Source organism: Dipteris shenzhenensis, chromosome 13, assembly GCF_047967505.1.
Source record: "Dipteris shenzhenensis isolate YYH24624 ecotype China chromosome 13, Dip_SZ_1.0, whole genome shotgun sequence".
NCBI lineage: Eukaryota > Viridiplantae > Streptophyta > Polypodiopsida > Gleicheniales > Dipteridaceae > Dipteris > Dipteris shenzhenensis.
Window position 1 is genome coordinate 25267358 of NC_141608.1, and position 24350 is coordinate 25291707.

The following is a 24350-nucleotide window of genomic DNA, read 5'->3' on the forward strand; positions in this document are numbered from 1 at the left end:
AAATTGCAGCATACCCTAAAACTATTGTCTGCAACCTTGCAAGTCCAAAACGGGGCTCGAAATGGCCTTAAATGGCTAAAAACCCAGCAGCAATCCCTATCGGACTCTCCTACAGAATATACGCCATTTTGCTTGCACACTAAATCTCACTGCAATCTGAGAATTTTGCTTGCACACTAAATCTCACTGCAATCTCACTAAATCTCACTGCAATCGAGTGCCTTCACAGGCAATATCAAAGAGAAATAGGGGAGAATGGGAGAGCTTTTTACTCGTTGCTTACTCGCTCAAATCCTTGCTTCTTCTCCTTCACTTTAGCCTTGAAAACCAGCCTCCCTCAATGTTGAGGCTCTGATACCATGTCAAAAATCGCGTGGTGGAGGGACTTGCTCAAGCTGCTGCTGCATCAAACACACACAAGGAGAAGCTCACTCAAGAACACACACAGAGAGATGGAGGCCAAAACGTTTTCTTGCTGGTTTTTTCTTCTTCTTCCACACTTTAAAATGTACACAAAGTATAGATAAGATACAACATAAAGAAAAGTGGCCTACTAAGTCAAACAGTGCATAACTGACTATATTAGTCAACTGGCGCTATAACTATGACAGCTGTAGATAGGTGTAACAAACTAAATATGATAAGTGATGAGTCAGTGGGTATGTGAGAGTCATGATGACCACCGACATGCCAAGTGTAGATGTGCGGATCCATCTAACTAGGCAGTCCATCATCAATGTCCGCACGTGTTGAGCTTGCCATGTCAACAATTACTTGATTATTTTGTGATTTTTTTGTATATTCCTTGATTATTTTGTTTATTCTATGACTGTTTGCCCTCTGCCATTGAATCTTGCTTTATGGTGATTCGATTCATCTTAAAGCAGACGACGGTCCATTGGAATCTCAATATGGCTTCATGTGTTATGGTGAATCGAATCACCAAAATGCAAGATGGAATGGTAAGAGATTCACGATAATCATTCTCTCGTTATTGTAAATCGATTCACTATAATGTGAGGAGGATTGTTTTGATTTGACTGGCCCTTGGTCCCACATTATGGTGAGTCGATTCACTATAATGCAAGATCAAAGGGCAGAGGATTCACGATAATCCACCTCACAATGGTGTCAATTGATTCACCATAATACGAGGAGGATGATTCTGCTTTTATTGGCCCTTCATCTCATGCTATGATGAATGGATTCAACATAATGCGAGGAAGTGCATTGAATTGCTTTCTTGGCCACCTTCTCTCACGTTATGGTGAATTGTTAATCATTTTCTATTGAATAGCTAAGTTTTCTGCACTTGCTTATGTTTTTAGATGGCTCATGTAAGGCATACAACTAGACCAATGACACTGTAGGTCCCTCATCTAGTGGGAAGAAGATGGGAACTCTGAATGCCTCAAGATCAAGGAAATCAAGCAGTCCTTCCCGATTATCTAAACTACAGCCTAGACAAAGGCGTTTCGTAGAGCATTCGATGGTACTACGAGAAATCAAACGATTTATGAAGCACCCGATTGTTGCTATTCCAAAATTACCTTTCCAAAGGCTTGTCAAGAGAATTTTCGAGCGAAATGGAATTTTGTTTAGGTGGAAGGCATTAGCCCTGTTTTGCTTGTAGGAGGCCACAGAGGATTGGATGATTGGATAGTTACGTTCTTGTAGCCCATGCACATAGAGTCACACTGATGAACAAAGATTTTTTCAACTAGCAACCCTTCACTTTAGATATGATAAGTTACTTAGGCCAGTTACAATTACTGATGCACAAATGGTGCAAATTTTGGATGTCCATCCTGTTCAAAAAGTGAGAATTGAAGAGATGATGGAGGGAGTTCCAGAACATGAACATGAGACATGAGCAAATTTTTGGGCAAGCACTCAAAGGGAACATACTGTGGCAATGCTTGCATTGCAAACAAAAAGAGAAAATGTTCATGCACTCCACGCTATGAATCGCGAGATGCTTCAAATTTTGTTGCTTGAGATCTATGTACCCTATCATATTAGAGGGCAAAGATGTTATTTCTCAATTCATGCTGATGAGATAAACATTTTATTTGATCCTAGAACTGAAGTCAATGACAAAGTGCTTAGATGTGTTTTAAGGTATACTCTTTAGCCAAGAATGAAAAATTAAATTGACTCGCTAGTATCAACACTTTTGCTATAGAGTCAGTTCCCTACCTTGATGTGCTGAACTGGTTTCGGGAGGTCCAGCTGGACGATGCTCGAGTAATTTTTTTGGCATATCACGAAAAGTGAGTTTGTCTCTGTTTCTCTCTTGCATGATGTTTATACGAATTGCCATACACGAGTTATAGTGCTTCCTTTGGCACGTGCTCTCTTGCTTCACAGTGGATCGATTCACCATAATGCCGGGAGGCGTTTTCTTTTTCATTTGGCTTGAAACTAATAGAAATCTTTTTGGATGTGATGTAGTGTCCATTGGAGTCTTGTTCTAGTCGATGTGCAAGACAATGTTATTTACCTTGCGAATTCGACATCTGGTGTCCATGGCAATGTTTTGCTGTGAGTTAAAATCATTATGATACATATTATTATTTAAATTAGAAGTATGGATTGATCAAGATATTGATTGGTCTTTGTTTGCAGTAGTGTCCAAAAACTATTGGCTGCTTATGAGAGCCTAAGCATGGACACCGACACCCTAGAGCAAATGACCATTCGAAGAGTTAGTGTGCCCAAACAAGATGATGATTATGGTTGTGGGTGGAGGGTTGCCCTCAATGCATTGCTGCTGCTACGGAGCATTTTTCAGCTTCCTTCGGAGGATGTAAGCATTTTTTAGCTCCCATATGCATGCATACTCTTGTTTATCTTCTTGTATATTGTCATGCTGATATTATGCCTTGATGAATTGTGATGGCAGTTTCCATCCATGTCTCGTTACGTGGACCTAGATATCCAAACGTTTAGGGAGGAAACGATTGCAAAAATGATCGAGGTTGCAGAAGCAATGCCTCCAGATGGCCTAGTGGACTTCATCCCACCCAATCCACGAGGAGGGATAGGCCCCCCTAAGCCTCTTAGATGGGCTCCATACTTGGGAGAAGAGCCATGGCTCCATCCCAAAGCCCAAGCCTATGGGTTCCAGTGATATATAGTTTTTTCCTTATCGATGTGTTTTTGGATTGCTTCTTTCAACAAATGTATTGCACTCTGTAACATGCTATTTGTAAATATGCAACAACACATGTACATTTACATTTTTTAACACATAATTAGTCTTATTGGAGAGTGAACATCAATTGTAAATGCACTTTTAATTTGAAAATTAGAGGATCAAATTTGCTACTGTGTTCCTTCACTTCTTGTTTTCTTACTTTAGGCCTTTTTGTGTACATAAAAATTCAATTGGGGAATTTTTGCCTTCAATACATTGTTTTAAACAATAAAGCATTACAAAAGCAATGTTCTAAATAGATAAGTTTATTGCATACAAAAAATACATTGTCACTGTATACATATACATGGTCACATCATGTATCTTCAAGTGCCTCCAATTCATGTGGGGTTGCAACATCTTTACAAATGATCTGATGCTCTCTTCTTCTAATAACCTTCCGACCATCTAGCTTGGAGCAAAATTGATCTGTAGGATTTTGAATAGCTACTTCTAATTCCTTCCTAACATATTCAAGAGTCCAATTCTCTTCCACTTCCAATGTTAATGATGGGTGACCCTGTCGAATCAAAACTATATCTATCTAGCAAGAGTGGTTTCCATCTCTTATATCTTGATCCATGCTTTTCCAATTGTTGTTGATCCATTGCCATGTTCTATAAGTAAATGACATGCACAGATGTTGCCTAGCAATATATTATTTGATTCCAAAATATCATTAGGATAATTTCTCGAGTATAATCAAATAAGCTTTGTAACTATTTCACAAAAAGACATTTGAATAACACTCACCGAAATGCAATGTCAAAGGTGTTCAAAGAGCAGAAAGGATATCGTTGCTATAACCCTGTCACATGTGAGTTTAGAGTGAGCAATAATGTTATTTTTGATGAGATGAGCAGTTGGTATGCATCTAGTGGTGATGCATTGAAGGATGATGATGATCATGACAGTTATGTGCAATCAGAAAAGAAAGATTCACAGAGCCTTAGTGGTCCAGAGACACCATCTAGTAGTAGACCGACTGTTAGTCCTTGGTCTAGGAGACTAAGGAGCAGCCCTACATCTTCAGGTGCATCTACTAGTGTTGCAGGTAAAGACAAAGGGAAGAAGAAAGTGTCAGATGGTATTGATGTAGTTTTTGATGGAGATTCTAGTGATTTAGAGAGTTTAGATGAAGAACTTGGTATTCCTTCATTGAGGACTCCAGGTGTACAAAGAGTACAAAGTAATGCAAAGGCTCCATTCAGTGAACCAGTGATATGTAGGTCTAGTAGGGTGAGATAACCTATTAAAAGATTTGGCTTTGAAGGTTATGTAGCTCATTATTATGCCTATATGGTGAAAGTGGTTGAGGATGTTGAGCCTACTTGTTTTTAGGATGCTGTTGGTCATGCTCATTGGGATGCAGCAATGAATGAGGAGATGGAAGCATTAGAGGCCAACAAGACATGGGATCTTGTATCGGTGCCTAAGGACAAGAAAGCTATTGGCTGTAAATGGGTTTACAAAATCGAGCATAATGTAGACGGATCTATTAGCAGGTATAAGGCCAGGCTAGTTGCAAAGGGCTATGCCCAGACATATGGCATAGATTATGATGAGACATTCGGTTCAGTTGCTAGGATGGCAATTGTTAGATGTGTGATTGCTTTGGCAGTAGCCAAAGGCTAGAGTTTATAGCAAATGGATGTAAAGAATGCCTTCTTACATGGTGATTTACAAGAAGAGGTGTATATGGAGCAGCCAGTAGGTTATGAGGATTTAAAGCATCCCACATATGTGTGTGGGTAAAAGAAGGCACTCTATGGATTGACAAAAGCACCTAGAGCATGGTCTGACAAGATCGGAGAATATCTTGTCAACATTGGATTTTATGTTTCTGATGTTGATCACTCACTTTATGTGAGAAAGGGAGATGCAAGTTTGGTCATCATAGTCATCTATGTGGATGATCTGATTATTACAGGTGATAGTGATAGTGGGATTGCTGAAGTTAAAGGCCTTTTGAAGAAGAAGTTTGAGATAAAGGATTTGGGTGAGCTGAGTGGTATTGAAGTGATCAGATGTGATGATGGCATATGGCTGTCCCAAAGGCAGTATGGCTTGGATATGTTATCCAAGGATGGTATGATAGCATTAAGCCTCTTTCAGTGCCATTGGAGCAAAATGTGAAGTTGAGTGCTGATATTGGAGATGTGATAGAAGACTCCACTATGTTTAGGAGGATAGTAGGGAGTTTGATTTACATGAGTATCACAAGGACAGACTTGAGCTATGTTGTTTGCCTTGTTAGTCAGTTTATGCAAATGCCTAGAAAGCCTCATTTGGATGCAGTTAGATGCATATTGAGGTATGTGAAGTCCACTTTGCATTATGGACTTTTTTATGAGGTAGATAAGGAGATACAAGTACTTGGATACACAAATGTAGATTGGACTGGTAGTATGTACGACAGAAGATCTACCAACGGATTCATGTTTTCCCTTGGTAGTGTAGCAGTTACATGGAGTAGCAAAAAACACCTACAGTTGCTTTATCGAGTATAGAGGCTGAGTACAAAGGAGCTGCTATGGCAACATGTGAGGTGGTATGGCTGCAAAAGTTATTGTGTGATTTGGATGTGCAGGTAGATGGTCCAGTTGTCATTTATTGTGACAACATGAGCAGCACCTAGTTGGCTAGGAACCCTATGTTTCATGCGAGGACAAAGCATATTGAGGTGCACTACCACTTGGTGAGAGAAAAGGTATTAGCAGGTGACATTGACTTGGCTTATGTTAGTACACATGAACAAGTAGTTGACATCTTCACAAAGGCATTGAGTGCAGAGAAGCTTCAGATGTTTCGAAGCTTACTTGGAGTTGCAGAGATGCAGTTGAGCTTGAGGGGGAGTGTTGACATGGCAAGGTCAACACATGCAGACATTGATGGTGGACCACCTAGTTAGATGGATCTGCACATCTACACTTGGCACATCGGTGGTCATCATGACTCTCACATGACCACTGACTCATCACTTATCATATTTGGTTTGTTACACCTATCTATAGCTGGCATAGTTATAGCGCCAATTGATTAGTATAGTCAGTTATGCATTGTTTGACTTAGTAGGCCATTTTCCTTTATGTTGTATCTTATCTACACTTTGTGTACATTGTAAAGTGTGAGGAAGAAGAAGAAAAAACCAGCAAGAAAACGTTTTGGACTCCATCTCTCTATGTGTGTTCTTGAGTGAGCTTCTCCTTGTGTGTTTGTGTGTGCTTAACGCAGCAGCTTGAGCAAGTCCCCCCACCACGTGATTTTTGGCAATAATATACAAAAACTCACATTTCATGCATGGGAATAAATGGAGACTATCGTGTAGGAGGTGGAATATCGGTTCAGTTGTGTGGGAGTAGTCGAAAGTTGGAAGGAGGCAAACAGGAGGACGAACAATGCATAATCGATAAGAGGACGAAAAGGTGGCATAATTAACGTCTTTGATTAGCCTTTAAAGCATGTACATGTGTTAGGTGCATGGCAGATTGACACGTGGCATTCATGGAATGGCAAGTGAAAAGGTGACGCTGATGTGTCGCATAGCATTTAAAATGGTTTTTGATTGCCTCTCTTGGATACCCATTCGTTCGTATTCTCATTTATCTCCCCACCAACGGCCTTCATCTCCATCAACGACAACCTCATCCAACCTCTTTCATCAATCATCCTCCTTCAATGTCCTATATCAAATGACAAAGACAAACCTCCAACTTCCTTCATCTCCATCAAAGATAACGACAACCTCCTTCATCTCCATCTCTTGCGACCAACGTCGACTCGTTTTCCTAGTATTTTTATGTCTTTTGTGCTTCCTTCTCCTTTTCTTATTTTGTTCTCTTAGTTTATTCTTGCAAAACTCCTTGCTTTGTTTTTTCATGATAGAAATGTTATGGTGAATCGAAAACCTATGACTCCTCGCATTACGGTGAATTGACTCACCACAATGCAAGGTAGACCATTTTAATTCATTTGGCACCTCCTCTCTCAGTACGGGTACATGAGAAGTATCTTTATTTGTAATTCACTATAACGAGAGAGGCGGCACCAAAGGATGCAAAAGTCCTCATGTAGCGGTGAATCGATTCAACATAACTCGAGCAAATGTCCCATAGGAAGCATAATATGCCCCCTCGCATTATGGTGAATCGATTCACCATAACGTGAGCGAAGGTCCCATAGGAAGCACAATATGCCCCCTTGATTCACCATAATGCGAGCAAAGGTCGCATAGGAAGTATAATATGCCTCCTCACATGATGGTGAATCAATTCACCATAACACGAGCAAAGGTCCCATAGGAAGCAAAATATGCCTCCTCGCATTATGGTGAATCGATTCACCATAATGCGAGTGAAGGTCCCATAGGAAGCACAATATGCCTCCTTGCATTATGTTGAATCGATTGCCTATTTGCGTTAGGGAAAATAGATTCACTACAACATGAGGAGGAATACCTGGCTTCCTCTAGCATCTCCTCTCACATTACTTTGAATCCATTCACCACACAGAGATTTGTTGTTTAAGACCGATTGTCTCTTGCTTTATTGAATTGCTTGAACTAATAATTTCCATGCCTTATCTAGACCCTTGAATTTAGCGATGATGCAAGTCCAAATGGAGTTTGATGTGGATGAAGAGATTAAAGAAACACCTACAACTCTCTTGTATGACTTCCTCTACAAATGTGGATGTCATGATTTGCACCCATCGATTTCGTTGATGTTCAATTGTGATTTTTCTTTGGCATTAGGGGAGAAGTGAGGTCTCAAAAGGGCCTCCAATTAGTGTTCCTAATTTCATGGAATTAGGGAGGATTTGAGGTGTACCAATGAGAGTGCTCCTTTTAGTGGGGCAATGCCATGTTGAGGTGGAAGGTGCAGATAGCCTCTATTGGCTAGACCTCTTCCACATGGGACCCTCTCCTCCCCATTGGTTGTGTCTCTTACACAATGGGCCACTAGAACCCAACCCACTCCCCTCTAACCCATGTTTAACCCTCCTCCCATGTGTACCTTCCTCTGTTAATACCCACTTAGCATTCAAGAGGTTGCAGGTGCTAGCCTTTCCCTCCCTCCACATTTTGAACTTGTGGATCCCTTTCCACATCTCCTCTCCCTCCTGCTGCAGTTCTGCCTCCCACTCCTGCAACTCTGCCCCTCTCCTAGGCGTCCCTCTTCCTACTCTTCCCATTGCAGCTACTTCTACTCCTCCCCTCATCCATGCCCCTCTTGCATGCCCGTCTCTTGCTACTATTGCTGCTTCTACTCCTCATCATCAGTCCTCTCGTGTTGCTACTCCTCAACCATCTCTTTGCTAGACTTGTTTCTCCATAGGATCACCCCTTTGTTGCTGTTGCTCTTCCTTCTAATGTACAGTTGCCCTGTAATCATGGTGAGGGGAAACTCCACTAGGCCATCCAACATGGTGGACTCATTTGTGCTCCACAACACCAAAGATGCAGGCGATGACTGGCTCCCTTGCACATACAGCTTGAACGACTTGATAATCATGAAAGGATCTGCCAAAGGTCCACATAGGCTTCCAAAGAACAAGAGAGGTGACCTCTTACATGAGTGGAAGGGAAGCATCTTGAAATTCAAGTTGGGGAAGAAGGGATGGCTTGCAAAGTTGCAACATGTGTACATGGCAAAGGACATGTTGTTGCCCCCATCAACAAATCAAAGACAGATACCTTTGCATTATAAGTTTAATTTTTATTAGTTTGATCTTCTGTCTCTTCCATATTCACTTTGGATGGCTTGTTTTCCCATGACGAATATATTCCCTTCAGACTATGAAGAATGGGAACCACTTGAGTCTTCAAAGTTTGGTGTGGTTCATGAAGATATAGGCAAGCTCTTGCATGATGGAGAGTCCTCCTCATCTTTGTGACAGAGAAATATGTATTGGTAAAATGCACATTACATTACTCCCAAAAGAAAAGCATTATTTGGCCATCTTGAATGCATTGCAGCACCACAGTTAGACGAGATTGACTGCGGCATGGAGGATGCCAAGACATTGACATCTTTCAAGGGAAAGATCAGAAAAGATATGGCCATGGCAATGAAGTTCACATTTGGATCCAAATGGTCCAGGTTATCTTGGTTTATGCCTTTACACATTTTCGCTCAATGTTTTAAAACTGTCTGAATGCATAGAAGTGCTACTGTGGACTTGTAAGAATGTTGATGCAAATGTGCTTGAGGATTTGCTTTGTCAGAGTTGGGATTTAAGGACAAGTCAATAGAATGGTGATCTGTTTCGGTGTTATGCATGCAAAGATAGTGTTGTGGCTAGATACCACACCTCATGGCAAGTATTCTATTTGGCATTTCAATATAGGCATTGGAAAAAGATAGACGACTCTTGGTTACCCCTTGATTCCAATGAGGAAGACACCAATGTGACTTTATCTATTGAACTTGATCATGAAGATTTGAAGTATGTGAATGTCACCTCACAATGGACACTCAAGGACATGCGGGAACACCTTCTGGTCATGGAAGGCCTTTTGGAGTCTTTTATCTTTTTGTTGGATGGTAGAAGGGTGCCTAAGCACCAAGAGAAGTGCTTGCGTAGTGAGAAATTCATCCCTCTTGCAAAATTGCAAATCATGAGCCATTTTGAGGGGAGATAGTGTATCAATATTCGATTGAACAATGGATTTACTCTCTTGAAAGTCAATTCAATGTCTCTTTCCACTTTGTTCTTTGCATTGGTTATGAGAATTAATTTTTATAATAGTTTCTTTTTAAAAAAAGGGTATACATATAAACGAGCCTTCATACTATTGATCCTCACTTTACCTTTTCACCTTCCATAGCCTCCACTCATCTTCATCCAACTACTCACTTTCTTCACACATTCTATACCCTCTTGACTATGGACTCTGCAAGGCCTGCCTTCCATGAGTTCCTCTCCCATACCCCACTCAACCATAGGGAGGATGAGCTCTTTGAGGTCTTTGACAAGACCTTGGATGTTCTCAGCACATACATGGGAGCTAGGGAGGACTTTGAGGAACTCATCTTGTACATGCAGACTCACTTCAAGGATTTTGCATACCAGCTTGATGAGTCTGCAAAGAGATGGGTTCCCATTGACTACCTTTTGTTCATCCATTATTATGACTCCCAGTTTGAGAAGCGGTTGCAATGTTTTCGTTTGCAACTCCTTGAAGATGGGTTTAGGGTTGTGGACCCAGATGTCCTCATAGATTTAGGAATTGTAGGAAACACAGGCACAAAGTTCCTTTCCTGGGAGATGACTTTCATTTTCGTGTGCCAGGAGGGACACATGGATGAGGAAGGTTCATCCTCAAAACCTCCTACTACCTCTACTACATTACATGTCCCTGCAGAGGACTATGACTTCTTTAAGGAGCTGCCAGTTGATATGCAAAGAGAGGAGGAGGATGCATCCCAAGCGCTGCAACTACTACTGCATGCTTCGGAGGGGCAACCTCATTTCACCAATGAGGCTTCCACATCATGAACCCCCCCGAGGTCCCTTCGATGGACATATGGAGCCTTCCTCTCCTCATAGTGGAAGGGCAACGATATCTCTTCCTCCACGACATTGAAACACTTTTTGACTTATGGGAGATGAGGCATTTGGAGTGTTATGTGTGTTTGATGTGGACACCAGCATGGAAGATCCCGATATATTGGATTATTCAGAGCAATCCCTTGAAGAATACCTCGCTACCACACTGGCAATCATGAAATCCACAGACACAACTATCTATGATGCATTGCCGGATGCTATTCCCACACCCCCTCCTCCATCAGCCGAACTCCATGCCTCGTTCCAAGGTTCCATTAACATCGCCCATGAGGAGGCTATGGATTAGGACCAAGCTGATATGGTGAGTATAATTGAATCATTCTTGTGATAACTTCTAGCTTACACCATTTGTATTGGTTTGCTAATTGAATGTTATTACATTTTCGCAAGAAGTGGTGGAAGTGGACGAGTTTTGTAAAGAGCCAAAAAAATGCAAACCCGCCACGGCACGACCAGACCCATTCCATCGGCATTGGACTGGCTCTAGTCGTGCCATGGTGGGTTTTGCTTTCTTTGAGAAGAACCTATTATTAGCACTTTCATGTTCTACTGTTTTATCATAAACAATTTGTAAAGCAAAATTTCAATGTAGGTGACCATGGAAGATCAAAAAAATGAATATGCAAGTGCATTTTACTAATTGCATGTGCAAAAAAGTAATATTCATTGGTAGAGATACAAAAATTAGATAGGACTTATAGCACACAAGTACAACCATTGATACAAAGTATCCAATACAAAAGAGTTTCCATTACACAAGAATATACATTGCAAGAGTATCCATGACAAGAATGTTTCCATTACAAAATAGTATCCATTACAAAGAGATACATTGGACTAGAATCTGTCCTGCTTGTGCTTCATGGCACTGGCTACTATATCCTTGGATTTCCCTAATAGTCTCCTATCCCAAAAATTAGATGTAAGTGCTTCGCAACTTCCATCTTTGCTGAGCACTTTTGCACTTGCTATTAATGCCATCCCATGAATATTGGCAGCAAATGCATTCAGGGCTATTGAACGGTGCACCAGAATAACCTTGTCTACATTCCAATTAATATTGGAATGCCCTAAAACCCATGAAAGGGCCTTGCACTTCAATAGCTCTAATTGTCCTCTCGGGGAAAACTTGCTATGAAAAACAACTATCTGGCCAGGTGCTTGTCCAAGATAGTGTGCCAATGCTGCATCACGACCAAACATAGTTTAAAAACTATGATACTTGAAATTTTGACAAAAAACATTGATCAACACCAATGAGTGCAAATAACTGAGATTGGAAATTGAAAATATATTGCATGAAAAGAAAGGTGATATATATTACATGAAGAATGCTAAAAATAGTTTATTGTACCCAAAAAAATCAAATCCCGGCACGGCGTGACCAGACCCACTCCAATGCTGATGGAATGGGTCTGGTCACGTCGTGGCAGGTTTGCATTTTTTTGTCTCTTTCATGCCTTGGTGAACATATTTTTATTCTGTCACAGCTACTACTTATGCATAAAAACTATGATACTCGAAATTGTGACAAAAAAATCAAGAATCAACACCAATGAATGCAAATAACTGAGATTGGAAACTGCATATATATTGCATGAATCAACACCGAGAATGCAAAGAACTGAGATTGGAAACTGCTTATATATTGTATGGAAAGAAAGTCAAGATTACAATGCCTCCACTTGAGGCAACATAGGATGAAAATGACATAAAAGTCCTCCAAGGCAACATTGGGAAAAAGTGATCCTAATCCTAATGCCTAAGGGTAGGGTCGGAGTGAGAATGCGAGTCGCTAGGCAGAAGTCCCTATCCATCAGCGTCACTTGCTTTGCATGGATGGCACACAAGTTTGCATCTTTAAAAATACTTGTGGCCATCTGCTCTGCAGCCTCTTGGATTGCCCCTAATGTAGCTGCACTCCACCGTACATCCCGCTTCAGTGACTAGGAGATCTTCCGGACTACACATTGGAATGCAGTGTGGGGGATGACATTCTGCACAGTCATCTGAAACTTCATGATCTCTTGAAGGGCCTTCACACCAAGCTTCCTCCTTCTCTTGACCTTTGGAGGAAGGGGTGGCTTTGGTGTGTTGGTCCATGGCCTCTTATCGTTCTTGAACTTTTTCCTGCGCTCTTCTCTTCCCTGCTCCTCTACCATGTCCTGAGTTTTTTGTGCCCTCTCCTTCTCGTACTGCCCCCTATGGGTACTAGGAGTGGTCTTTGTCCTAACTCGCTTCAACTGCACAGGTACAACTAGTTTTGAAGGAGAGGCAGCAAGGGATGCTGCTACCCGAGCAGCAGCCTGAAAGGTGAGTACTTCCACCGTTTGCTGGAGAGTAGGAAGAACTGGTGCAATAATGGACTTCCTTGCTGTCTGCTTTGCAGGCACGGTGAAACCAAGGTCCTGAATGTCTCCCAGGCCTTCAAATAGAGTCTGCTCCTCATTTTGGGACTGAGGCAGAGGCTATGGGTCAGGGAGAGGGGAGTCAGGATTGGGCAGTGGGGGAGGGGATTGAGGAGGAGGATTGGGGACAGTGTAGGAGTCAGGACTAGGCAAAGGGGGAGGGAGTGGACGAGGAGAATGTGGTGGGATGGTGGTATGTTGGTCTGTGGAGTCCATAGTAGAGGAGGATGCAGAGGTGGAAGAGTTGGCTGTCGAGTATGAGGATGTGGAAGCAGATTGATGATGTTGGGGAGAGGAAGGAGGTTGGGGAGCTAATGGTCTACCAGTGAATCTAATTCTAGCCATCATAAGAAGTACGGGGCACAAGTCCCTTTAACCCCTCTGGGACAACATGGATTCATGAGGACGATGATATAAAGCATGTGGTCTAAAGCTACCGAGAACCAATTCATCCCCCCTGCACAAAATCATTATCTTTAGTGAATTATTTCATAAAACAACGCACGAAAGAAGGAACAAATATACATAGCTTTTACCTCTTCATTCAACTCAATCTCTGGTAAAGGTTGGAAGCCATCTACAAAAACATGAGTTATTGTTTAAAAACATGTTTAACTTCTCAATACAATCCTATCAACACATGTAATCGGGTTTCTATGATTAAAATTTGGCATAGAGTTGGAGACAAATTAATATGCTCTGTTTCGTCGATATAAGCATCGATAAGCTCTCTGGAAAAATCACAGAGTCAGTATTAGCATCAATATAACCATCCTTATTACCATCGATATACTATCATTTCATCGATATTATCGTCTCAAATAGCCCTAAAGCATCAATATTAACGTCGCAAATAACTCTAAATTGTCCATATTAACATTGATACTAATGTCGCTATTAGTGGAACGTCGATATATACGTCACTGTTAACATTGATATAAGCGTTGCTAATTGCTTTAAACCATCGACGGTTTTAGGATGCTACATGAGCAAATGGAGTTTTGTAAAATATAAATGGGCTATTTATTGACCAAAAATCACACAAAAGAAAGTAGGAAGATCAAAGTACCTTGTCTAACTATCCAACACACAATTATATAGTTTTCAAACAAATTCAATGTCTTTGGATTCCATAATCTAAGTTCATGGATATATTCACGCTCTTTTCATCAATCATCGCTCATGTGTTGATATTACATTTTAATACATAAAAAAATGTAAAAACACATCTCACATCAATTAAAAAGTTTATATTAGTTGTTAGAACACTAGAATTATGACCAGCTAATATTAAATACATGTGAAAATTTTAGTTTTTTACATAATTAGTTACATGTATGCAACTAGTGTCTAGGTGATTTTTTCAATAACAAAGTGCCTTTGTTGAACTTAGAATTGAACAAGAATAAACACAAACCCAGTCCTATAGTGATCTTGAGTTACATCAATTTTTGTCTTGATTCTCACTGATTTAGTCTCATCTAAAATTCATCGTGTTGTGCATTATACGTGATGCATAGTGTCTTTAAATTTTAAATGGACACCAGCAAATCCAAAAACAAAATCACCTAGCTAGAATGTCCTAAACCCCATAACCATCATGCCTATCAATTTTGGTCCCACTTGGATTACATATGACTATAATAATCCAACATAATTCATCATTTTTTAAAGGTTTTAGGTTTAGCATCGATATTTACATCGATCATAACACTGATAAAAGCGTTGCAAAGAGCAAGGAATTATTGACATTTATATCGACTCTGTGTGTTTTATAGAAACGTATCGACGTTTTTTTCGATGATATTATCAATGCCAATATCGATGCTGAGTGTTTAAAACCCTCTTCGTTGTCGCATCGCTTTCATTTCTATAAGCCTTGGATTGCCTTTGCTCAAGCCCTCTACCCCCTCAAGACCCTCTACCTCAACACCCTCCACTTCAACACTCTTAACACCCTCAATAGCTTGAACACCTCAACACCCTCTTTCCCTCTACTTCAACATCTCTTCCCCTCTATTTCAAGCCCTCTTCTCCCATTTTTCAAGCAAAAGAAAGTGCAACTTCTCACATTCTACTTGTGCTTTCACCTTTTTCTTGTGCAAAAGAAGGTATATTGTTGTTTTCAATATTTGTTGCATGTGAGAGTAGATAAGAGACGATGCAATCATTATGGAGATTGAAAGCTTCTTTTGCCTTTTATCTTTGTTGATGAAGCTAGGATGTCAAGCAACAGGAGAGGAAGCAGGAAAGGAAGTGGAGAGGAAGCAAAAGAGCTTCCAGTAGCACTTCAAGTAGTAGCACCGAGAAGGTGTGGAAGCTACTAGCTGGATTAGATCCGACCACAAGGGAAACTCTCTTGCGAGAGTTTATAGAGCAGGGGCTCGCAGTCAAGAGCATACCCCTACTTTTGTTTCTATTTCACAGGGAACCAAGGGGGCAAGAGAGAGGGAGAGTTCCCGTGCTAGACGCCACTCTATAGGTGGCTGAGGCTCTTCAGGAGAGGCCAACTCCCAAGCATCCAGGAATCTCCCCTACGATGTGGATGGTCAAAACCACATCCTTATGGATGCAAGGGGTAAAAGAGTCATGAATCGGATGCATGCATTCTCGAAAGTCACAGAGGACTTTCGACACCAACCCAATGAAAAGAAGCATTGGATCATCACAAAGTTAAAGGCAAAATTGTCTGTGCCCGCGGATCAAGAATTTGATTCTCGATGGATGTTATCGAAAATGGTAGCCTTGCTAAATTCATGCAAGGACCAAATATGAAGGGTTGCCCATGATGGCCTTGATCAATCGGGTTGGGTGAATGATTCAAATCTGGAAGAAGGTGAAGGAGGAGATGATGAAATAATCGATCACACTATTACAACACTATTAGAGCACTATTACATGGCTAACATGTACTTGAACTCTTGAGAGATTCTAGAAAGCTCTGACAAGGCTCTGACCAACACTAATAATGAACTAACAAGCACTAATAGAGCACTATATATAGAGTAGAACCACATATTGGGACTCCAAAACTTTATAACATAGCCTTGGAAAACACTATAAGAGAACTATTAAGGCACTATTAGGAGACTAACATGTACTAGAAGTCATTTATGTTGTAGCAAAGTTCTGAACAACATTGTTTGTGCAAGAAAATGCACTATTGAAGCCCTATTAGAGCGCTAACATGTTTGGGACTCTATCAAGATGTAGCATAGCACCTTTAACACTATTAAAGCACCATTACAACGCTTACATTTGTTGGAACTCCAAAGTTCTATCATTGTATTGACTAATTGGAGCACTATTAGGGTACTAGCATGTATTGGGATTGTATCAAGTTCTAGCATAGCTCTAACCAATAGTATTAGGTCTATTACAACACTATTAGAGCACTATTAGAAGACTCACATGGACTAGAGTTCTAAGAAATGCTAGCATTGGTATAAATAACACTATTAGTTCACTAAAATTCATTGTTAGAGTACTAAAATGTACTAGGACTCTAACAAATTCCAACATACTTTGACCAACACCATTAGTGAATCAACAACTAATCGGCACTACTAGAGCATTATTCAACACTATTAGAGGACTAATGTGATGCTTGAACTCTATTAAGCTCTAGCATAAATTTGAACAACTAATAGTGCACTAAGGTGCTCTATTAGAGCACTATGATAATACTAACATGTACCCTAAAGCACTAAAATTCACTATTAGAGCACTATCAGAGCACTAGTAGAATACTAAAACATAGTATGAAGTAGGACTACTCCACTATTAGAGTTTCAACAAGAGGTTCAATCAACATAAGAACTAATAGAGCACTATTTTATGCATTATTTCCTGCATTTAAGTGTCAACTTTCACTATGCATTTAAGTCTATTGTTGTTACTTGCAGTGCAACAAATGTCTCAAGAATGTTCATCACAGAAGCAATCTAAGTGTGACCATTTGTCTTTGCTTGACTCCCACATAAGGAAGGAGGATGTGAGTGAAATGCATAGTAGTGGAAAGGGGAATTTCCCTTTAGCTAAACAGAAAGAACAAGAGAAAATCCATGTAGGGCAAGATGAACGTGCATGGCCGGATGATCCTATAGTTGAAGATGACCTACTACTATAGAGTTTTGTTGGTAAAAGAGCAAAGAAGTGAAAGCTGGATGGAATGGAAAAAGGTGAGATAGTTTTGGAATTTTAGTCATTTAAGAGTTCAAAAATAAACATGTGCATAATTTTATAGTCTGCCTTCACATGTCTCATGGTGTAGAAAAACCCCAGAGACCGGGAGCGAAGGTGCGCAAGGAGCAAAATGAAAAAAGTCCTTCAGTTGTTGTAGGCTCTAATGTTCTAGTAGAAACAGACCACGCCAAGAAATTCATGAGGTAGCAATGTTGTTAAAGAAGGAAAAACAACACCATCACATGGTCCTTGAGCCTGCAAGAAGTTGTAGCCCCTAGATGTATGTGGCCTTTGTTTTGGTGGGAGCTTGTGCAAGATGCCCTATGGGCAATCAAGACCTATAGCTTACATTGTATCTATTATTGGGCATGCTCAATTGCCTAGTTTCTTTTGGTTCGATTCTACCCATGTTATCAAGAGCTTTGACAAAAACTCAGTACCAAGAGACTTGTATGAATCTTTATGAATTTGAAGCATTTTTTCATTTGTTCACTGGGAGTTGTATGATTTTGGACTCCAATATCTATTTTACATGGGCTCCATTGTTTTGAGATTTCAATTAAGACACTGCAATGGATGTATTTGTCAGTGAGCTTGTCTTGTTTAGTAAGATTTGAATGATTCCCAAAATTATTGTTAAAAGATGTATTTAAACGTGTTTAAAATATGTGATTATCATTTATATTTAAATGTGGTAAATATGGAAGCAGGCTTGCAGTTGGCCATCCACATCAATAGCTACCATGAAAAGAAGGCATGCCAAAAATTAATCATGCAGAAGCAGAAGCGACAACAAAGGAGGGAAGCCAAAAAATGGGAATAATTTCACAAGAGGTGTATGGACACCCTGCCTCCACCCCTAGTGATACTGGTACAATTGCCCCTCCATCAAGAAAGAAGAGCTATGATCTTAGATTTGAATGGCCTACTAGTGAAGTTTTTTGAGATCGATAAGGCAAATAACCCCCATCGTATGAAGATTTAATGGAAAGACACAGCGAGTCATCCAAAGGAAGGACAATGTTTCTCTGCCAACATGTTGCTACCTTTTTGGAAATTTGTGTGTCATGGTTCAAAGTTTTATTTGGAGCACATTTAGAAGATCAAAAGTAAACAACATCTTAGACACATGATTTCCCAAGCAATTTCCAAAGGTAATAGTCATGGTGCAGGAAGATTGCTACAATGCTGGGTTCATGATGGATGTAGATGGAAGACTGATGAGTGCGAAGCCTGTAATGTTCAAGGACTTGCCTACCATTTGGACCAAGTTCACTCACTTGTTAGTTGGCAATAGTATATATTTTTATGACTCCTTGTACAAGACCTGCAAAAACCCAACTAGAACATAGTGAGTGCTTCCACAATTTGAGATACAAAGTCCTGAAGAAATGTGCTCCTACTTGATGGACGATGTTGCACCATGGTTGTTTGTGTGGCTGTAAATGGAGGATCAATAGTCATACACAACATGTTTAGAGAATGACCTTTTCCATGATGAGGAGTCCATTGACATTATGGAGTAAATGGTAAAAAACAATTACTGAAAAGATTATTGAAGATGGAAGCAATTGCATGTAGTGGGATACCTTAGTTTTTATAAAAAACTCTTTTTGAGTGTTCATATTTCAACTCTTGCTTCATGTTTTTACAATCTAATTTGCTTAAAATTAGTAAAAATTCTATTGGGACTAGTGCACATAGTTTGAAATAAATTTGTTGTAGATTTAGTCTGTCATTAACATATTGTTTTTGAAATGTTTAATTAGGGCAGCATAGAAGATACAAAAATTTCAACTATGTATTACTCTTAGTAATATAAAAATGCTATGTTAAAGTTTCCTAAAAAAATAACGAAGGGTCGGGAGGCTAGACGTATTGCTTGGTTGTGTGTTTCATTGACTACATGTGAGAATGGGTGGGTGACTCATAATTATAAGAATAAAACATTTTTTCTCTTCCCAACGAGCAAAACTGTTGCTAAGGTTGCCAAAGGCAATCCAAAAAGATGACATACAAGCCCTAACCCTGAACCATTGTATTTTGAAGCAACTACAAATTTATATTTAAAAGAAAGGGGTGTGTTAGAGTACTGCATAAAAAGGGTTCATCTCCCACTCCCTAAACTTAAGGATGAGGCAAGTACAAAAAGACTAGGGCTCAACTAAGTAGTGGCAATTGTATGCTTTCATACATGGGTTATATCCTATACATAATTTTTTAGGCTTAGACTTGATAAAACATTAGATACTATTTTCCAGCTAGAATAAAGCTCTCAGTGTCTTCTATGTCAGTGTAGATTCCTCCTAAAAGTTCATCCTCTTCTTCAAATACACATGATATCTTTCCAGGTTGTCCAACTGCACCGACTTGATCTTGACTTCCTTCAACGATTCTTATGCTTGCCAACTAGCAAAGGTCAAGGATTAGGTGATGAAGGATATGTTTGTTAGTTCCATTGTGAAGCTAATCATTGCTACTCACCCACACATTCCATAGGAAATGAGTCCCAATATTATTCCAGGGATCAGTTTCTTCTTCCATTTCACACCAACAACATAGACCATTTCCTATTCCAATTCTTTTTGCCTTATTGGTTGCCTAGACTAAACAATGCATGATAGGCGACAATAAGACTACCAAGAAGGAGCTTGCAAACTTAAATTTGAAGGATGGATGGGGAACCATCATTTCATGTGGTGGTTTTGTAGTGAAGGGGTTGTATTGTGGAAAGAAGACAAACAACTATTATTACATTCTTGATAATGAGACCAAGGTTTTTTTGTACTCTCACCTCATCAGAGCCAACATCATGCCATTTGAGACATAAACATCATAGTCCTAAGGTCTTCTCATACTTTCATGAATCATTGGGAACATCACTTTATTGTCCCTGTTATAGTGTTTTTTGCTATACCATGAATGGCTAGCATCCTAAAATTCTAGCAAAATAGTAATTGGTTTACATGAGTGGTTAGTACTAGTAGTTGGTGCTACTACTACATAGTGTTGCTAGTAGCACCACTAAAAAGTGTTGTATATGGTGCTACTAGTTTTTCCCAGTGCCGCTACTAATTAGTTATGGTGCTATCTCACTAATTAGGGTTGGTGTTGCTACTAATTAGTGATGGTGCTAGTGCTACCATTACTTAGTGTTGGTGCTGCTACTAATTAGTTCCGCCCAGTGCTACTACTAATTCGTTATGTTGCTATCACTAATTAGGACTGGTGATGCTACTAATTGGTGCTGGTGTGGTGTTACCATTACTTAGTGCTAGTGCTACTACTAACTAGTGATTTTGCTACTACTAAATAGTGAAAGGGGAGCTACAATTTAGTGCTACTACAAATTGCTACTACTACTAACTAGTGCTTCTATTGCCACTGATTAATGCTGTAGCTACCTAGTTTATGCTACTACTACCACAATTCGTGCTCTCATAGTGACAATCCCATATGATTTTACTGTAATTCAAGACACTATGTCAAAATATAACGATGCATATGTAAAGCTTTGTGTCATGACTCATGATAGACTCAATTTTAAAGTTTATTATTATTATAGCGAAAGAGAAATCAATTCTTGTATTCTGACAGTGCAACCAATAGGGCCCTTGCCCCCTAAAGGGCACCTCTCAAGGGCCATATTGGCAGGTACAGAGAGTAAAAAAGTCAATCTATTCCAACTCATGCAACATCTCTCAATCACATATTTTAACAATTTGCTTTACAAAGTTTTAAACCCAATTTGATGATTACCAAGGAGAAGTACAAACACTACTTGCAAGTGCAAATCCATAAGACATTTGAAGGGCACATGCATAGAAAACTTCATTCCATATAGATATGCCAAGCCCAAAGGCTTCAAGAAACATTGCACCAAGTGTTTCATCTAAAAAGGAGTAGTTTTATTGCCAATTTCTTCGAAGATTGATATTTTGACATTGTCCTAGACAAAAAATTGTGACATTGTAATCTTTTATGGCTTAGGATGAACCTAGCCAAAACTGGTTGTGTCTTCACAACCGCAACACAACAAACACAAGATGAAAACAAAAATAAAGTGTTTCACGACAAAAAATGCAATGCAACAAAAATAGACAAGCTATTGTCTAGGGCTTGCTTTGTGGGAGCCTTGTCCCTACTAGGTGTGTGGAGGGGCTGGTGGAGTTGGTGTTGGAGGTGAAGCTAGTGCTGCAATAGGCATGTGGCCCTCATCGCATGCATTAATTACCGAACAATTTTTTTGTTTCTATTTTTGGTTTGGTATGGTACTATAAGCCCTATAAAGTCTTGGCACTGGTACTAGCTTCAACTTCTACGCGCTTCAGCATCTCGTATAGGTATACTTGCTTCAACTTCTGTATATTGCTGCCAGTGTATCTGCGTGTTTACCTGCTTATATGTCTCAAAACACAAGTAGATCTGCTTTGTACATGTTGAGCACATGGAGGACGGTGCAATGCTTGTGCAGATTTTGAGCCTTGTATCTCCACCCGCCTTGATTCTGTGAGTGTACACACCCCTTTGAACTTCCATTGTTGTTCGTTGTGCACTTGTACTTCTGCAGGAGGAAGCGCTGTGGAGCAATTTCTCCGGCGAGTAGCCCAAAGCCTCGCCATAGTCTGACCAGTTTGGGCAAAACTTGCGAGCTTCAGTGCCTCCTTCCCAAACCCTACATGCCGGAATCAAGTATTTTTCATCCAGGCGGTGTCACCAGATAGCCGTCAAAGCCACCCACCCTCACTGACCAGGCATGGGTAAATCAAAGAAAGGGGCAAAGCCACGCAAGCCAAAACTAGTCTCCTTCGTGGATCTGAGGGAAGTGCGCCTGGATATCCCCGTGTCCAAGGAATCCCAGGATCTTATGGTGCAGCAGGTCATCACGATGGAAATCCCGCAATTCACAGATCTGGTGGAGAAGAATGGGCTGATATGCTTCGGTTCCGTTACCCTTGCAGACTTGTTCCGCATCGGCCCGCCATACAATCCTGATTGCTTCGTAGATGTATGGTGCCCATCGCAGCTGAAGGAAGCGGGCAGACATTTTACACTGGAGCAGCATGTCTTTGTTGACAACGCCTCCGATGCCAAGTATGAGCAAATACTTTTACGGGAGGAGGAGGTATCCAAGCTTCAGGAGGACCTGATCCTACAAGAGAGCCAGACAGACATAAGAGGCCAGGGCCAGCGTCTCTCACAAGAAGAAAAGGCGAGGAAACAAGAAAGTTCTCAGAAATCGGTTTTCTTCAAGGACCTGAGAGGGGCACGCTCTAGAAGTATGGCCGTGCCAAACTTCATCAGCATGGTCGAGGCGCGTGATCTGATATGCTACAACTACGCTGGCTATGCCATGTTGTATGAGGATGACGATCAAGCTGCCGATCCCCAAGAGGGCAGCTCAGATCTCCATCTATTCTTGCCAGGCAGACACTGGGATGAGGCTTTAGAAAGTGGGATTGTGTATGTGGAGAGATTTGCTGCACAGCACTCATTGTTACTTGAGCGTTTGGGGGAGCCAGAAGAGCAGCATGTGGACCAGCAAGAAGAGGACAAGGAGCGCAGGGCAGAGGTGGAGGGAAGTGGGAATCAGATTGAAGAAGAGGAGGATGAAATTGAGGAGGAGGCTGTGGCTGCCATGACAGGTGGAGCTTCTCAGGAGGTTGCCATGAATTTATGGGAAGAGATGAGCAAAAAAGGGTATACTGCGACAACAAAAGAACTCTGTCATGCCATGAATTCTGAACTAGGGAGCATTCGTCATGCATTTACTAGCTTTCAGCAGACACTGCTTCAGAGGCTTGATCGCCTAGAGCAACGTCTTGGTGGACGGCTGGAAAGGCTCGAGCATCAGGTGGAAAATGTGCAGCTGTCACTATCACGGACCTCGGAGAGGGCAAGCAGGCAGAGTTTCTGGTTGTTTTACGAGAAGTTCAGTGGGGTGGTGATCTTGCCCCCCATCACGAATAAGCTGCTTCCTTACACCGCCAAAGCTAGTCTGGAAAACCTTGCAAAGCTATGTAGCATGCCTGCTCTGCATGGGAAGGACATGAAGCCAAAGCCAATCCCCAAGTTTGCTGACATAGATATCCTCTTGCGAGTGCAAGGGGATCAGTTCCAGAGTCCCGAGGTAGGGCACGTCGGTACTACTACAGTGTCTGAGGCCATTGAGGGCCAGAGGTTTGACCTCATTGTGGTCGCAGAGGTCACTCGCAGCACTGCGTTGTGCGCCTCTGCAGCTTTTTTTAGGCTCCCTAAGAAGCTCACAAACGATCCTTCTAGCAAGCTCTTGTACAAGTTTGTACAGCTGGAACGGGATATCCTCGCTGCTATGGCTTATTATGGCATTGGCTTGGACAGGATTGGGGGTGCAGCGATCATTTCCCCTTCTTTTGCACGGCTCTCTGAGCCCAATGCACTAGCTACACATGTCCTTCGGGGCCTTGGCACAGAGCTTGCCAGCCTTACAGTGCTGCATCAGCGAGGCTGCCTATGGCTGTTTGACATGTAATTCATCCTTCTAGAGCTGGTTTATCGCTAGGATGATTTGTAGGTTCTTGCATACAGTGGTTTCTAGCATATCAGTTCTGGTCCTGTATATGATGGTTCCCTGACTACAGTTTTGACTTTTCCCTTGATTCCATGTGTATTTATTTCTTGCTGTTTTGGTTTACAGCATACTGACGTCTTGTAGGTTACCTCACCCACACTTCATTGAATTGCTATCATGTAATACCTTTGAATTGATGGTTGGAATCTCATAATCCCATATGAGTTGCTAATTATACAACCTAAGTGGGAATTGCTAATTTTAATAGGAAGCATATTCGCATGAAATCAGAGATGCTTGTTAGGGCTGCACTGTTGCCTCTTTAAGTGATGTTGTCCTGCACGATATTGATGTCGCCCACAAAGCGTGCTGCATTCAAGAATGTTTTCCTTGGCTTCATGGATTTGAATGTAGTTGTCACTCTGCAGAATTTGTA

At 40.9% G+C, this 24350-nt stretch overlaps 2 protein-coding genes across 2 annotated transcripts; both read left to right on the forward strand.

The window, feature by feature from the left end:
- Positions 1 to 2475: 2475 nt before the first annotated feature.
- LOC147895215 (uncharacterized) lies at positions 2476 to 3133 on the forward strand. Its single transcript, XM_087384289.1, has 3 exons — positions 2476 to 2544; positions 2629 to 2809; positions 2906 to 3133. Exons 2-3 carry the CDS (start codon positions 2669 to 2671, stop codon positions 3131 to 3133), a joined length of 369 nt encoding a protein of 122 aa, XP_087240415.1. The 5' UTR covers positions 2476 to 2544; positions 2629 to 2668.
- Positions 3134 to 21689: 18556 nt separating this feature from the next.
- LOC147895216 (uncharacterized) lies at positions 21690 to 24055 on the forward strand. The gene is made up of 2 exons (XM_087383884.1): positions 21690 to 21873; positions 21935 to 24055. Exon 2 carries the CDS (start codon positions 22121 to 22123, stop codon positions 23873 to 23875), a length of 1755 nt encoding a protein of 584 aa, XP_087240010.1. The 5' UTR covers positions 21690 to 21873; positions 21935 to 22120; the 3' UTR covers positions 23876 to 24055.
- The last annotated feature ends 295 nt before the right edge of the window (positions 24056 to 24350 follow it).